The sequence below is a fragment of the Clinocottus analis genome, unplaced genomic scaffold (assembly GCF_023055335.1).
Source record: "Clinocottus analis isolate CAN_PGR_092001 unplaced genomic scaffold, fCliAna1.0.p SCAF_3, whole genome shotgun sequence".
NCBI classification, from domain to species: domain Eukaryota; kingdom Metazoa; phylum Chordata; class Actinopteri; order Perciformes; family Cottidae; genus Clinocottus; species Clinocottus analis.
In genome coordinates, this window is record NW_027176042.1 from 8,386,531 (window position 1) to 8,401,383 (window position 14,853).

At 39.4% G+C, this 14,853-nt stretch overlaps 1 protein-coding gene across 10 annotated transcripts; it reads right to left on the bottom strand.

Moving 5' to 3' along the window:
• Positions 1-2,031: 2,031 nt before the first annotated feature.
• mitfa (melanocyte inducing transcription factor a) lies at positions 2,032-6,386 on the bottom strand. Of its 10 annotated transcripts, XM_068593843.1 has the most exons (10): positions 6,354-6,386; positions 5,312-5,524; positions 5,135-5,230; positions 4,865-4,973; positions 4,590-4,598; positions 4,334-4,417; positions 3,928-3,984; positions 3,639-3,714; positions 3,273-3,420; positions 2,032-2,602 (listed from the first exon to the last, which is right to left on the bottom strand). In XM_068593843.1, exons 1-10 carry the CDS (start codon positions 6,384-6,386, stop codon positions 2,204-2,206), a joined length of 1,224 nt encoding a protein of 407 aa, XP_068449944.1. In that variant the 3' UTR covers positions 2,032-2,203. The 10 variants fall into 10 exon arrangements, with proteins under 10 accessions (XP_068449944.1, XP_068449945.1, XP_068449943.1 ...); XM_068593844.1 differs by lacking the exon at positions 4,590-4,598 and having other exon boundaries at positions 4,916-4,973; XM_068593842.1 differs by lacking the exon at positions 4,590-4,598 and having other exon boundaries at positions 3,928-3,981.
• Between the last annotated feature and the right edge of the window lie 8,467 nt (positions 6,387-14,853).

Sequence of the window (14,853 nt, forward strand, 5' to 3'; positions counted from 1 at the left end):
TCCCTGATCTTCTCTTTGGAAAGGTGTCTGGTGACAGTGGAACATCCTCCATTATCCCTTCTTAAATTCCCCCTTGTGGGGACAAAGAAAGTTGTTGTATGAGTAATAAGGTTGCTACATGTTTTTGCTTTCAACTACAACGTTAATAAAGTTGTGTTATTGTTAAAACTAACACTAATTCCAAATGTGATCCTATATAAAAGTAGGATAATCGTTTGCATGCATCAGAAAGAGGAAGACTTCAATTGCAAAAGTATTCTAATGATGGATCGTTTAGGAAGCCACGATGGCACACTGCTCAAAAAGTCAGTAATCTGTCATGTCAGCATGTGTGGTACATCCTGAAAGACAGAAAAGAGACAACAAACAGGACACAGACCCCTCGTGGAGGGGAGCGGTCATAACATGCAATAACTATTTATCAATTTATATGAAGCTTAAGCCAAAGTTCAGTCAGGAAGATTCTCTCTACACTCCTTTTCATTTATAATCTCTCTCAGTTTCTACTTTCCCATGTGAATAATCTATCAGCTGATCACTTTAAATCAACCAACCAGATTCTGCACAGGTCCTGAAGCCAATCAAATCGTTGCTTTCAAACATCAAAATAGGTTCTCGGTCCGTGTACGATAAAACAAACGAACAAAGCGTACACGGACCGTTCTCCTCTCTGCTGCTGTCAGTTGTCATTTCAGCCAAAATCAGTTGCAACCCTCCCTAGACACCTCCAGTCAGCATCAGTCATGCTTGTCATTCATCATCGGATTGCAGCGACGCCTTTCTTCACCACCACCACCAGTGGCGAGAGGGGATTGTTATGAGACCTCAGCATCAATATCCTTTGATTATCCTATTTCAGGACGGAGTCCAATCACCAAAGCCTTTGCATCTGTAATACATTATTGTTAAATTCCAAGGAAGTCTCTCTTGATTGAAATATGCGTATCTATATCATGATCCATTCGCTGTTCTTGCGTCCTCTGAGGCGAGCTGGTGCAGTCTCAGCACACAAAGACAGAATCCACTCAAGACAGGTCGCCAGACCATTGCAAACATGTTTCATGTTAAGAAAGTGTGTCCTGTCTCGAAGAAATGTGGCTGTGTGGTATATATTTTCAAGAATACATTTTATTTACAATATTTAAAAGTGGAGGTTAAATACATGACAAAGTAACCAAGACAACTGTTTTAAATAGTTTGACCCTCTTATATACTGAAATCTGCACAGAAAATGAGACATAAATATCAAAGGGCAAATAGATCAATGCATATGTCACACACAAGACTCCCAAATAAAAATGTTGGCACTATATACAACATATAGGTATCTTGTTTGATAAATTTACAATATTGGCAAGAGATAACACATTAGCACAAACTTCTCAAATGGTATCAAACTACTTCTCCTCAGCTGTGAGATGCAAGATAATGATGAATATTGGCTGCTGCTGTTTAGTCTTATTTATTTAAAAATTTTATTTCACATTTATTATATAAAAAACATTACAATCTGTCCCGTAAGGACGGCTTTAGGTTTGACAAGCCAGGTATAATGTGTATAGCGCTTTTGTCATCTGTGGACACAAAACAAAGCTTTATTTATCTTTTCTTTATTGTCTTTTTGTATTTATAGTGTAAAAAATACTTTATTATCAACATGAGGTAATTGTACCTTATATTTATTCAATATTGTCATAGACTACTTGTGTCTCATTTGACTTTAGTATTCAAAATGTGTACATACATTATGTTAAAATAGGAATAGATAAATAATGTGTTTACGATACGTTATTAATTAAAACAAAATCAGCTCTCATTAAATAAAACATTGATAATATTATAATACTTAATATTAACATCAATACTATTTTTGTTTTGATTTGTTTTCTTCAGAATAGGCTAAAAGCATGGGGTGAAAAAAACATAAATGTATTAAGAAGCAATTCCTAATATGCAATAATATATAACAAAGTAAAATACAGTGCACAATGGAGGAACAAAAATACCTCAGTTACATCTACATACAGCATTTTGAACATTAGAGTTTAGCAATGAATTGGCAAAAAGTAAGATAAAAATATTGTTTTAAGATAAAAATAGAGTTTATAATAGAGGCGATCCATTCAGTCAGGATCTTATCTTTAAGTCACTTTAAGGGGAGTGCCTCGTTGATGCAATGCTACATATAGAAAGCGTCAGTCCGCTAACAGCCGTGCTCCTTCTCCTCCATACTCGAGCTGGAACTGTGGAGGCTGCTGGCGTTGGATCCCTCCGGGGACATCGAGGACAGCAGGGGATCACTTGGGGACATCGGTGACATGGTGTCCCTTACCAAATCCTTCATGTTACAGGTCCTGGAGGTCCCATAAGCACCAGAGTCCCCGCCCTCTGCAGGAATCTGGTCAAAGGTAATGGTGCCATTGTTGAGGTCCAGCGTGGTCGGAGGAGACATGTCGGGACCCGAGCCATGTTGGTAAAGCTCCACGTGGCACTCGCCGAGGACGGGCTCCTGTTTAATGGCTCGGCCTATCAAGTCCGATGTGCAGGCAGACGAGGAGGACACCACTGTAAGACCATGGGCACGGGCCTGGATTTCCAGCTCCTAGATGATTCGAGAAATAAGGAACACAAGATTTTATAAACATGAAGGTCTGTGAGCCCTTTGAGCTAAATGCTACCGTTGGCATGTTAAAATGCTCACTTATCGTGTTCCCCATCTTAGGCTGTATTCAAAATTGCATACTGGCACACCACTTGTACTAAGGATGATGTCAAATTGAATATGTTGTGGGCAAGCATGTTAGTTATTTTGACTATGCGAGAAATGCCCAGATACATGTAATACGGAGCTTACTGCACATACTCAACTGCCCCACAGTGCACCATGTCTGAGTAGCTAGAGACTGGATTTCAGATTCTGAGCCAGCCTTGAAGCTGTTTATATGTCACTATATTAAGTTTTATTATGTTTTCTTGAGAAAAAAGTAACTATTATGACTCCGGTTTGTAAATTGGCTGACTTGAGACGTGCCAGCATACTTCAGTGTAAACAGTCTGCTGTTAAGATCATACTTAGTCGTTCATTTAGTAGCAGTGTGCACATCTATGGGACATCCATGTGTGTGCCAATTCATCCAATAATTGTTGAGATATTTCAAGCAATGTATAACACTAACTGTCACTGCTAACACTTGCCCCTGGTGGATGAATAGAGGAATACAACTGGGCTCAGTTTACTGTGACGTTTGCTCCACCAAGGACAAAAGACCCACCTGTATACGAAGCATTAGATGGCGGTTTGCATGCTCCACCTTCCTCTGTCTGCACTCGAGCTCCTTTGCTCTCTGCTGCTCCCGCTGTAGCCTCCTGATATAGTCCACTGAGGCTTTGAGAATGGTGCCCTTATTCCAGCGCATGTCTCTGGGGTAAACAGGAGACAGAGGTCTACAGTCAGAGTCAGCTGACCGGCTGACCAAAACAGCACAGGCTTCTTTACGGGCCCTGTGAGCTTATGAGCCATTAAACTTTACGGACACTTGGACGCATGACGAGGAGGATGTTAAAAATAAAGTGAATGAATAGACAGATAAACGGGTAGCACATGTGTCCATAAATTAAACAAATTCCTGCCTACTTACGGATCGTTTGACTTGGGTATCAAGGTTCCCAGTTCTTTGATGCGATCGTTGATGTTGAATCTCCGCCTCCGTTCAACTAGAATTTGTCAAATAGAATAAACAGTAAGTAATAACATGGTTAAACATAATTTTACGAATAAATCAGGTTGTTTTTACAAATAATAATAAAAAAACTTTCTTCAGCCCAATTCTTCTGTAAATTGGAAATAAAAAAAATGACAGCCAGTGGAAACGTAACCATGTAACCACTGAGACGGTCAAGCCGATGATTCTGTATTGATTGACTCACTTAAGTTGTGGTTGTCTTTTTTCTGCCTTTCTTTAGCCAGAGCACGGACTTCAGCTTCTGTGAAACGAAGAGAAACATGAATGCTCGTGCTTTGAGAAACCTTGATTGTTTAAATTCAATGGGTGACAAGGGATTAAGTCTACAAAATTAATAGAATTTCATGTTTGTATCTTAATTGTGGATCTTTTTTGTCTAGTGGTACATTTAACGTTACCCTGGATAATCACAGCCAATAAGAATCAACTTACATGTGAAATAATGTAATTATTATAATTATTGTGTGTGATTTTGTGATCCACAAAACACTTTCCATACAGTTTCTAAAAAAAATCTGATGAAAAACAACTTTTACGGTTTAGAAAACAAGATGTTTTTATTCACACTTTCTTTCTTTTGCTTTGCTTACCTACTGGAAAGCCTTCTTGCCTTTGATAGTTTTCATACATGCTACAGGAATCAGACTTGTCCAATACTTGCTTCATGCCAGGAGCTGGAAAGAATTATTTTGCAAACGATTAACTTAACAGTATATTGTGCATTTCGAGCACCTCATACACTCTATTGAAAATGCGCTGATTCCCCCTTAAAATAATTCACTGTAAAATACGGTATCAGATCTCAAGATAAGTAGCACAAACAAACTTTTCTCAGTGTACTTGAACCCGATTTGACTTCCAGATCAAATCACTTACTGAGTAATTGATAATGAAAAATAAAATAAAAATTCCCCTTGGGGATCAATAAAGTACACATCTATCTAGTCATGGTAAAATGTAGTAAATTGACAGTTGAATTATTTCACAGTCTGAATGTACACAGCACTCATCACATTGTTTCGAGCTAGATTCAATCCAAATGACATTTGAGGACAGTGAACCATCAGTAAAAAGTATTAAACACTGACAATGTGTGTGAAAGAGATTTGTCAGTAATCTACCTGAGTATTCTCTCTTAATGCTGGATGGACAGGAGTTGTTGATAGCGAGGCCCGGGAGTGGGAGTCCTTGGTTGCCATAGACATCGAGAAGGTTTCCAGACACTGGGAGCTACAGAGTATTAAAGATATGTTATTATATAATGCATGCTTCAAAACACAGCTATGTATTGTATTCACATTCAATTAAAAGACTACTGCAGCCGCAGTACGACAGAGACTTCACGGTCACATCTACAACAAGCAGTGTATTATTTTATCTTGAAAAGTTACCGTGTTGTTCATTTGGAGGCCTGGGTCCATAAGTCCAAGAACATCTTCGTTGTAACTCGACTCCAAGCTAATAATATCATCAATGACATCATCCATCTGTGTGGCACAAAAGCGCATTCTGTTCAATAATTGCAGTTTCTTTGGTCTGAATGTAATGGACTCAAGCGGCAGGCGTACCTCTTTCTCACAGTTGGAGCTGAGGGTGAGCAGGGCCATGGGACTGTTGGGGGCACTGCTGCCGTGGCCGGGCGGCATGCCGTGCTCGGGTGGCTGGCTGGGGCACTGGCTGCCGGCTTTGCCACCCAGGGTGGTGGACAGGTACTGCCTCACCTGCTGCCGCTGGGCCTGCTGGATGTGGTACTTGGTGGGGTTATCCAGGTGGGACTGCACCTGTGTGAGCGAGACATGAACTTTACAACCTGGGAGACTGAGTTTTATACTTTAGAAAGCAAGGATTAACTGGGAATTCATAAAAGAAAAACTGATAAAACATGAATAATGACTTTTCGAAAAGGATCATGATATTTACAGGAACATAAAGTAACATATTGTTTTCTTAAAAAAAAAAGCTTTGCGTGTGATGACTTCCTGTTTGACGCTACTGTTTTAAATCACAATAACACACTTGTCTTAGAAAGTAATCCCAAATCGAGTCGAGTCGCACTGCCGTGTTGTAGAAAAACTACTAATTAAAGGTACAATGCCGACCACCGGGCCCAACAACAAAATTTTAAAAGCCAACTTTTGCTTTTGCTCAGCGATAACAGACTTTTGTTTCTGACCTCGCAATTAAAATATTGCAGTGCCGAACATTTTATCAGCATCATGCTACTGGACGATTTTACATACTTGAGACAAACACTCTCCACACAGAGGACACTGTGGTCCAGTGCAGCGGTGTCACATGATCTATGACAAGTTTGAGTTGATGCAGGACCTAAACAACTCAGCCAGCCAGATAAAAACACTATTTAGCATTTTTATTAGCTTTTCTGTTATCCTGTAAAGTTTCTGTAGTGTTAACTGTTCTGTACTGTGTTTAGCAAGTGTAGATAACTGTGTAAAGAGGGATAATGACACAGTCTTTTAACAGTACATACGGCCAACATGAATATCATTCCAGCCACAACACAATAATAAGAAAATAGCTTCTTCAGATTATTTTAATATCTTTTTTCGGTCATAATAAAGTCAAAGACAAAAAAAAACACACCCTCACCTGATAATGGTTGTATTCAAGCATTTCCAACATGTTATTTCAGTAGCAATTAATACAAATAATCTAGAAACAGTAAATAATCCCTTTATCTGGTTAGCCTACACTGTGAACTGCAAGCTAGGATGTGCAAATCTGAGAGCAGTCACTCGTCCTGCCTAATTTATCCAGGGTTCACGGCTCATTAGTTATGCAAGTTAAGGAATGGAGGAGGACACTGAGAATCATCCTCCCACTGCTATGTTGTTCCATTTTAACTATGAATTTTGTCTTTATAGAGCCCATTTGACGTCACAACCTACGGCTCACAAAGGAGCCTTTTTACTGGTTGGCCAGTAGCCTGCGACTTGAAGCTTGCTTAAGGCTAACTAACGTTTAATCTTTAGTTCTGCTCATCTGGTATAAAACATTATTTGTTCTGAGCACTAGGCACACAATTGACTCCATTGTTTCACAGCAAGAGAGCCATATTAAATCATGAATTTATTATACATTTTAGGGATTGGAGGGTTGATTTTATTGTCACAGTTGCTACGCAGTCACATTTTCAAGCGAAAGAAGGTGAACGGCTTGATTTTCAGCCTTAATGGTGAGGCATTATTTAGATAAGCGTTTGTCAAGCTGAGGTCCGCTCTCACTGTTCTAGAAAGCATATCAACCCGAGCATCCCATCGGGGAAAAACTGTTTCCAGTTCTCAGGTTTTTTAAAATGTAACTGAATGATTTATCAATTAATTTCCAGCATCTATTTAAATAATAAAGGGTTTAAATTAAATATGTGCAGTGTCACATGACCAGAGCTCGTAACTTCCTGGCTGCCCCCAGAAGAGAGGACGGCAGCATCAACGCTCCCAAACAGTAGGTTATTAAAGCACATTAACGTAAAGATAGGACAAGGATTTTTGGCACACCTTGTCTTTAAGGTGCCTAGTTTTGATATATACATTTGCAATTACTGAACTTTGTTCAGGGTGGGCAGAGAATGAGCAAAAATGTTGGCGGCAAAAATGTTGACGGCAACAATAGTGACGGCAGGACAACACAATGCATCTTGGTACACAAAAAAAATCAGACACTGTTATTTAAAACACCAGTTCTAGTGATTGTTAATGCAAATATCTTATCAGCCAATCCCGTGGCAACAACTCAATGCATTTAGGAAATCAGCCAGTTGAGGCGGATTGGGCATCTAAACAGGGTACCTCCTGGACGTCTCCCTCTAAAGGTTTTCCGGGCTCTCCCAACTGGCCCCAAGATTGACCCAAAACATGCAAGCGAGGTTAGATGTCTTGTGTGGCATGGGAACTGCCTGTGGGTTCCCTCTGGAAGAGCTGGAAAACATTACTTGGGAGTGGGACGGTTTAGAAATCCATGCTTCCCCGCGAAACAGCCCTGTGAGTTGCCTCGATTCTGCTGCTAATTCAGATGGTTGGGTCCGAATTTGGCATCAATAAGATGAAAGCATGAATTCATCCTGTATGTATGGAACCGGTGGTGGTGGTTTAATAGTGCGGAGGATACAGAGTAACAGTCAAAGGGAGAGACAGTTCGTCTCTACCAAAGCTTATTATAGCATTTGGTTTTGTGAATCAGTTGATCAAGGCAGAACATCCAGTGGTGCACTGGATGAGGCCCAAAGGGTGTGGTGATTCCCAGTAACAGATGCATGGTGAGACTGTGGCACTGTTGCAAACAGGCTGGGATCATTTCCAATCAAATCATACAAGTCCCTTCAAAAGCTGTGTAACTTGCACAATGACAAGCAATAAGTTAGTTCTGAGTAAATCATATAAAAGTAAATTTTGTCCCTGTAACTGCTAAATGACAAACTGCAACGACCATGTTGTGAAAGTAAAATGTATTGCTGAAGCAAAACCACTTCAGCTTCAGGCAACAACAGTGCTTGGTTAGGTTGAGAAAAAGATTGTGGTTTGGAGTTAAATAAGTAATAAATAAGTATGTAAATCACGTAACAAAAATACCAACTTCTTGTTTCATACTGGACACAAACAGCAGTCTTACAGGTGAGCATCCAGTTTGGTTGACCCAACCATCACCCCCAACTCCTTTGTTCTTTTGTATACTTCCTCACCGGACTTCCTCTTTTGCTCCTGTCACAATTACTACGAGTCACGAGAGGTTTGCGTAGTCTTCTTTTCCTGGTATCTTTGATCAACCATGTCACTATCTGAGAAAGGCCCTATTAGGTGTAGCAGACGCCTGCTAACAAATCTATGACGGTGGTATATTTTGGTCATTTGTGAAGTACCAGTAAAAGTACACCTTTCCCACCTTTCATTTTCTTTTGATTAAGGCAGCGGTTTTGACTGTTAAAGTTCACCAAAGTGTAATATTTTGGGCACGTGCGACCGTGTGGGAAAACCGTAACAAGTATTCTCGGGCTTTCCTATGAGTTTGTAATGTTTCTAATTTTCTCATGAAATGGAAAGAATTATCACATTTGGTATTAAAATGGGACGGTGAGGGAGTTATTAAGCATGAATCAAACCAAATATTTCGTTTACATTTTGGACATTCAGTTGGCAGTCCTCTCCAGAACCATGGGTCAATGCCATGGTCAAAGACACACACTTGGCACTAATGTCTGCTATTGAAACAAATGAACTTTTGATCTGTACAGTAAATACAGTCAGTCTATACAGTAAATATACAGCAAGTCATTGTGACACCACATAAGTTATGTTTAACACACAAAAAGATTCATAATTTAAAGGGGAATTCAGAAGTTTTGACAACATGACTCATACATAAAGCCCTTTGATAAAATGTAGTTTAAACTCAAATTACTTGTCTATAGGCTACAAGTTGCATTAAAGGGTAAGAAGCAGTGGCGGGCCGTGGGTTGTAGAGGCCTCCTGGGCGGGGGATCTACAAACTGCTACCTCAGGGCAAACACAGCGGGATTTCAGTATTACGGGCAAGGAGGAGGTCACACGGGATAGGTGGACCGACCTGCGGAGCAATTTTGACTACTTTGACAAGAGAAAAAGGCGCGGCCACTCAGCAATTGTGCCAGTACGCGGTGCTCGCCTCGCGATGTTGTGTATCCTGACTGAGTGACTTGACCAGCCCAAACCCGTCAGTTCAACAACAATGCATGCTGTCCAAATCTATTCAACAAAACCACTACACTGACCCTGCACAGTGCAGACATGCGATTGCAGCACAGCTGCGCCTGCGACAGCCTCTGGACGCGCCAGATGCTGCGGGTAGAGGCCGTCGGGAGAAAGCAACAGCACCCCTAGGTGCAGCAGCAACTCTAGCACTGTGGCTTGTTTATGATGAAATACAACTGTAAATGTATAAAACAGTAACATAACCAGCATTTCACTGAACAGACACACATACACCTCTGTGGGAAAGGGGACATGAGTAAGTCCTGAGATTCTATGAGAGACGCTAGCGTCACTGACCAATCACACGTCAAGTGTCTCGAGAAGGCTGTTTCATGTATTTTAACCAGGCTGCTCTTACATAAAGGAAGACAATGTGTTTGGATAAAAATGCTGTTTATCAGGTGCCAATAAGCCATACAAGAGGTCTGAAGGAGCAGAGGAACAGATGAAGACAGCTGTGCAATGAGAGAATAAACTAATAGGGAAGAATAATTAGAATACATGTAGTGTATTTGTGAAAAACAATTACATTACAAAAAAACTATAATTTGTATGTATAAAAATGTAATATATATTATTTATTTATTTTTTTAATTAGAAAATAGCTATAACTTATTGATTCTGTTTAGGTCACCAGAAAAAGCTTAGAAGGCCCTGACAGCCCACCACTGATAAGAAGAGACATTGATCATTTCAAATACCTTATCATCTGTGTTTGTTGTAAGTATTATGGGGATTTTATTCATAATGACTTATTTATTGTGTCATAGCTGCATTGGATAATTGTGTGTATGCTTCTGTGCCACCGAAACAATGTGTGTAGCTTTTTAGGATGTGACTAATACTCCACAGAGTAATAACATTGTCGTCACACCAAATTCTTTTACAATTTTGGCTGATTTAACTGTTGAGTATAACGCCACAGTGCTGCGTAATAATGCACTCAGCTACAGTACTTCAAATGTTTTGCTCCGAGTGACGCATCATATATTTATACAACCCCGTGAGGCAAATTTGTGATATTGAACGATATACATGAAATTTTCTTGACTTTAATTTACATTTTGTCACCACCGATGATGATGAGATTCTGGTATTACAAGCAAAAGCAAGCACAGTAGAAAAAGTTTATGCGCTGTTGTTGAAAAGGTTAACAATCCCCAGAATCAAACATTCATCCAAAGAATGAAGCCGCTTCTTCACCCGTGCAGCTAATTAATGCCAGCGCCTGCGTCTGCATCCCGTGTTACGCTGCTTGAGCACAGAGCAAACTCACTCGGAGCTGGAGAGGTGAACGCAAACACATGGGAAGTGCCCTCTGGCTGGACAGAGCCATGTACGATAAAAAAAATTTGAAAAAACAGAGAAAGCTTTCTTTGTAAACGCATAGTAGAGCTTTTCTTTGTCTGTACTCCGCAGTGTGGCCTTTTCCTTCAGACAAACCTTTGGGTTGAGAAGGCACTATCAACAAGGGATGTATTTTATTTAACCCTACAGCGAGCCGAGCTCTCACGTTATTCATTGTGAGACAGACGTTTATTACCTTCTCAAGGAGAGCACATGGGTCCATGTTTTAGACGCCTTGAGGACTAGTAACATTTATAAAGATAATCGTCACTCTTTGACCACCGAAGAAACAGATCCATTCATATCTCCCATCCGGCTCTACTCGGTTTCTTACGTCCTTGGTAACCAGCCACACTTGAGGGCATTTTTGTGAAACCATGAAGTGTGTACGAAAAAGTATTTTTTAAAGGCACATCAAAGGCCACGCAAATCAGAAACATGTAATTAACACACAATAAATATTATGTGATGGATAACCATGAATTACAGTAAAATATCCTCGGTGCTGGTTCGACAAGCGATTCCTTAACTCATGACTGTGTGCTATCCAATCCCAGGCCTCCTAGATTAATTTCAGAATTTTTAACTATAACTGCAAATTTTATTCTTCAACCGGCCCTGTAATAATGATGAAATACAACATTACTCATACAACACCTTTTAAACAGGGGGAGTAGTTCAAAGTGTTGTATAATAAATTGAAGAATCAAAAGAATTAATAAACAGATAAACATGCAAATATTGCACGACGAAACCAAGCACCAACACATACGACGATGTAAGAATTTTTTTTTTGCAAAAGACTAAATCTAAGGAAGAGTGACAACATAATGTTGACTAAATAAGTTTTCAATTGTGGTTTAATAATGCTGGCATCTCTTATAGCCTCTCTTCAAAGAGTGAGCTGCCGATTTTCTTTTTTCTGTTTCTAATAAAAACAGCAGCAGAGGATTTAAGATGGCATGGACAATGAATTAGTAATGTAGGCCAGTCACAAACTATTAAGAACCTTGTAAACAAGTAAAATAACTTTAAAAATCAGTCTTAAAAGATAAGCGATACTGCTTGGTAACTACTGGTACATCTGCTTGAGCAGAGCCCCTCTGTTGTGGAACCAAAGGCCTCCAACGTCCAAGCTTTTCAGCGGACCTCTCTGGCCACCTCAACATTTTCATTCTCCTCGACCTCACTGCAGCTTTCAAAAACATCAGCCACAGCATCATCCTGTGCCGCCTCAAATCCTCCCTCAACACCACCAGAACTGCTCTCTCCTGGCTCACATCACATCGAACAAACAGACAACAGTTCATTAGCATCAATAGCTGCACCACCTCCACTCTGCTCTGTCGTAAGGCGTTCCCCAGGGTTCGGTGCTTGGTCCTCTTTTGTTCATCCTCTACCTGCTCCCTCTTGGTAACATGATATGTCAACATGGTCTCCTCTTTCACTGCCACGCCGATGATTTACAGCTCTACATCTCCACAAAAGCCATCACCACCGCTACTCACTCCACTCTTACTGACGGCCTCACCGACGTTAAATCATGGATGCAAACCAACTTTCTTAAACTCAACTGGAATAAATCTGATTTGATCATCATCGGTCCCAAATCTCTCACCAAAACCAGTCACAACTTCTCCCTCACCATCGACAACTCCACTCTGTCCCCCTTTCCCACACATCCGCAACCTTACAGTCATGTTTGACAGCAACCTCTCCTTTGAACACCACGTCAAACACCTCACCAGAACTGCTTTCTTTCACTTAAAAAACATCCCCTCAGCTGCGCTCCTCTGTCACCAACCCCCTGTTCATCCCCCATAGGATCAAGCTCTGGACATGGGGTGACAGAGCTTTCTCTGTAGCCGGCCCCTCCCTCAGGAACTCGCTTCCCAAACTCATCCGTGACTGCTCTGACATTCAAATCACAAATCAGAACTCACCTCTTTAAATCTGCTTTTAATGTATGACTGTGTGCTCTAACTGCTTTTATTTATTTTTATTTGTTCTATTCTATTTGTTTTATTGTTTGACTTTCAGGATATTTTAACTGTTATGTAAAGTGACTTTGAGTACTTAGAAAAGCACTATAAAAATAAAATGCATTATTATTATTACTATTATTATGATATGGAAAATTCCTGATTAAGGTTGGTTTTGGAGCTAAAGACCTATTTTAAGAAAGAATAGGTTATGTAATGCAAAAAAAAAAAGCTGAATGTCATCCTAAACTGAGATACAATTAGGAAGTTTCTGTATTTCTGTAATAAACCTTTGACCTCTAGTGGGAGAGATTTAAATTTACATTACTGATGTAAATCTTATTTTATTTTTTAAAAGGTTCCTCACATTCAATAATGTAATTTCAATTGATTTATTGATGCTGCAGCGATTCAGTTTGAGAAAATATTAACACAGCTCAGGGTTTTAAGTTTTTAAACTTCAGAGTCTGGAATGCCTATTGTGTACATACTCTTTATATCCTCAAAAATAAGTATGACATTGTCCACCATATTGAGAAGGCCAATTGAGCATTTAATTATGTTTTTGAAACAATCCTATAAAAAGATGAAAATTGTGGAAAACATCTAGTGCAAGAGTTCAGAGCCAAATGTGACCTCTTTGAATTGTATTTTGCCAGTTCAATCACTTTAAAACAATATAAAACAGAGCAGAGCATCCTCTGGAACCAAAAGCTGTACAGAACAAATGATTATTAAAATAGTTGACAATTAATATATTAATCAAGTTATCCACAAATCATTTCAGCCCTAATTTTATTCTGGATGTTAACACTTAATAATGCCAGAGTGGATATTGTTACAATTTATACAAGACAAATTGATCGTGGAAAAGAAAGAAGTGTCCCTCTATTGTAAATCACTACACTGGAAGAGATCATTAGCATATTAAATGAAACTCAGAGGTCAGTTGCACTGCAATCCAAGCAATTTCCAAGTGCACATAACAATCCACACCACCGGACACAATGTCAGTTTTAATCATAAAAATACCGACAATGATTCACAGTGCAGACTGATGATAATTGTGAGGTTATACATTGTTGGCCACCACATCACTTTTCTTTTCCATCTGATCTGATGCACAATCTTAGTAAATGAGGAAATGCAATGTGAAGTCACATGGCATGTGCTAGCCAATGTGAGCTAAAGCAATGCTTTCATAATATATCACCATTAGTCAATAAATAAATAAATTACCCTTCAATAAAAGCAATGCACATTTGTTATAAACTTCAGCAAATCCTTGCCAATAAGTGTATTGTTAGACCTGTATCGTTGGTGATTTTGTTGTCTTTTGTGCCCTCATGAGAATCTGCAGGTGCAAACAAAGTACAATGACATTGACAGCAAGTTATGGTTTTATTAGCAACAGATTAAATCTGCTCTATTTACCTAAAAACACAAGACATATCATTGGCAGAACATATTGTGATTGTTATACAAAATTACAGTCAAAACTTCCTCTGTTGGAAACCATTGCAAATAATGTTTGTGCATACAAAATAATTTGTCCAGACCTGGCGCCATTGGGTCTTCGCAACATGTGACATTAAAAATGTTTGTTTAGAGAAACTGACCAATAAAAAGGTCATCCTTTGGAAAAAAAAAAGACTATTAAGTTCCTCGAATGTAAGTAGAGGGTCCAGTGGACCTGGCGAGTATTTGTATACAAACTAAAGCAACCCAGTAGCCAACCTTTCGTCTGTGTCACCGAGTAAATGCATTTTTCATAAGTTGGGCTACGAAGACAAGTTTACAAACATACTTATTTAGCATAACCAAGTATTAGGCCGTTCGAGGAAAAAATGTCAACACATTCTTTTGTTTATGTTTTAACTATTATGTTTTTTTTTAATCCCACATGAAGTTGGATTAGACACAGTAAATCCAACCATTACAGCCTCATTAGCTTTATGAGGTCTCCATTCAGTTCAGAAGAGACAATTGGCCTGATTCATGAATGTTTTTTCTTGAAAATAGTTCAAATAAGTATCT

Coding starts and splice junctions, on each gene's coding strand:
- mitfa (XM_068593837.1), bottom strand. CDS start 6,386: ATGTTGGAAATGCTTGAATACAACCATTATCAG. Junction 3,982..4,831: donor AAATCTCTTTCACACACATT/GTCAGTGTTTAA, acceptor GTTTCACAGAAG/CTGAAGTCCGTGCTCTGGCT. Junction 3,421..3,638: donor ATACCCAAGTCAAACGATCC/GTAAGTAGGCAG, acceptor TGTTTACCCCAG/AGACATGCGCTGGAATAAGG.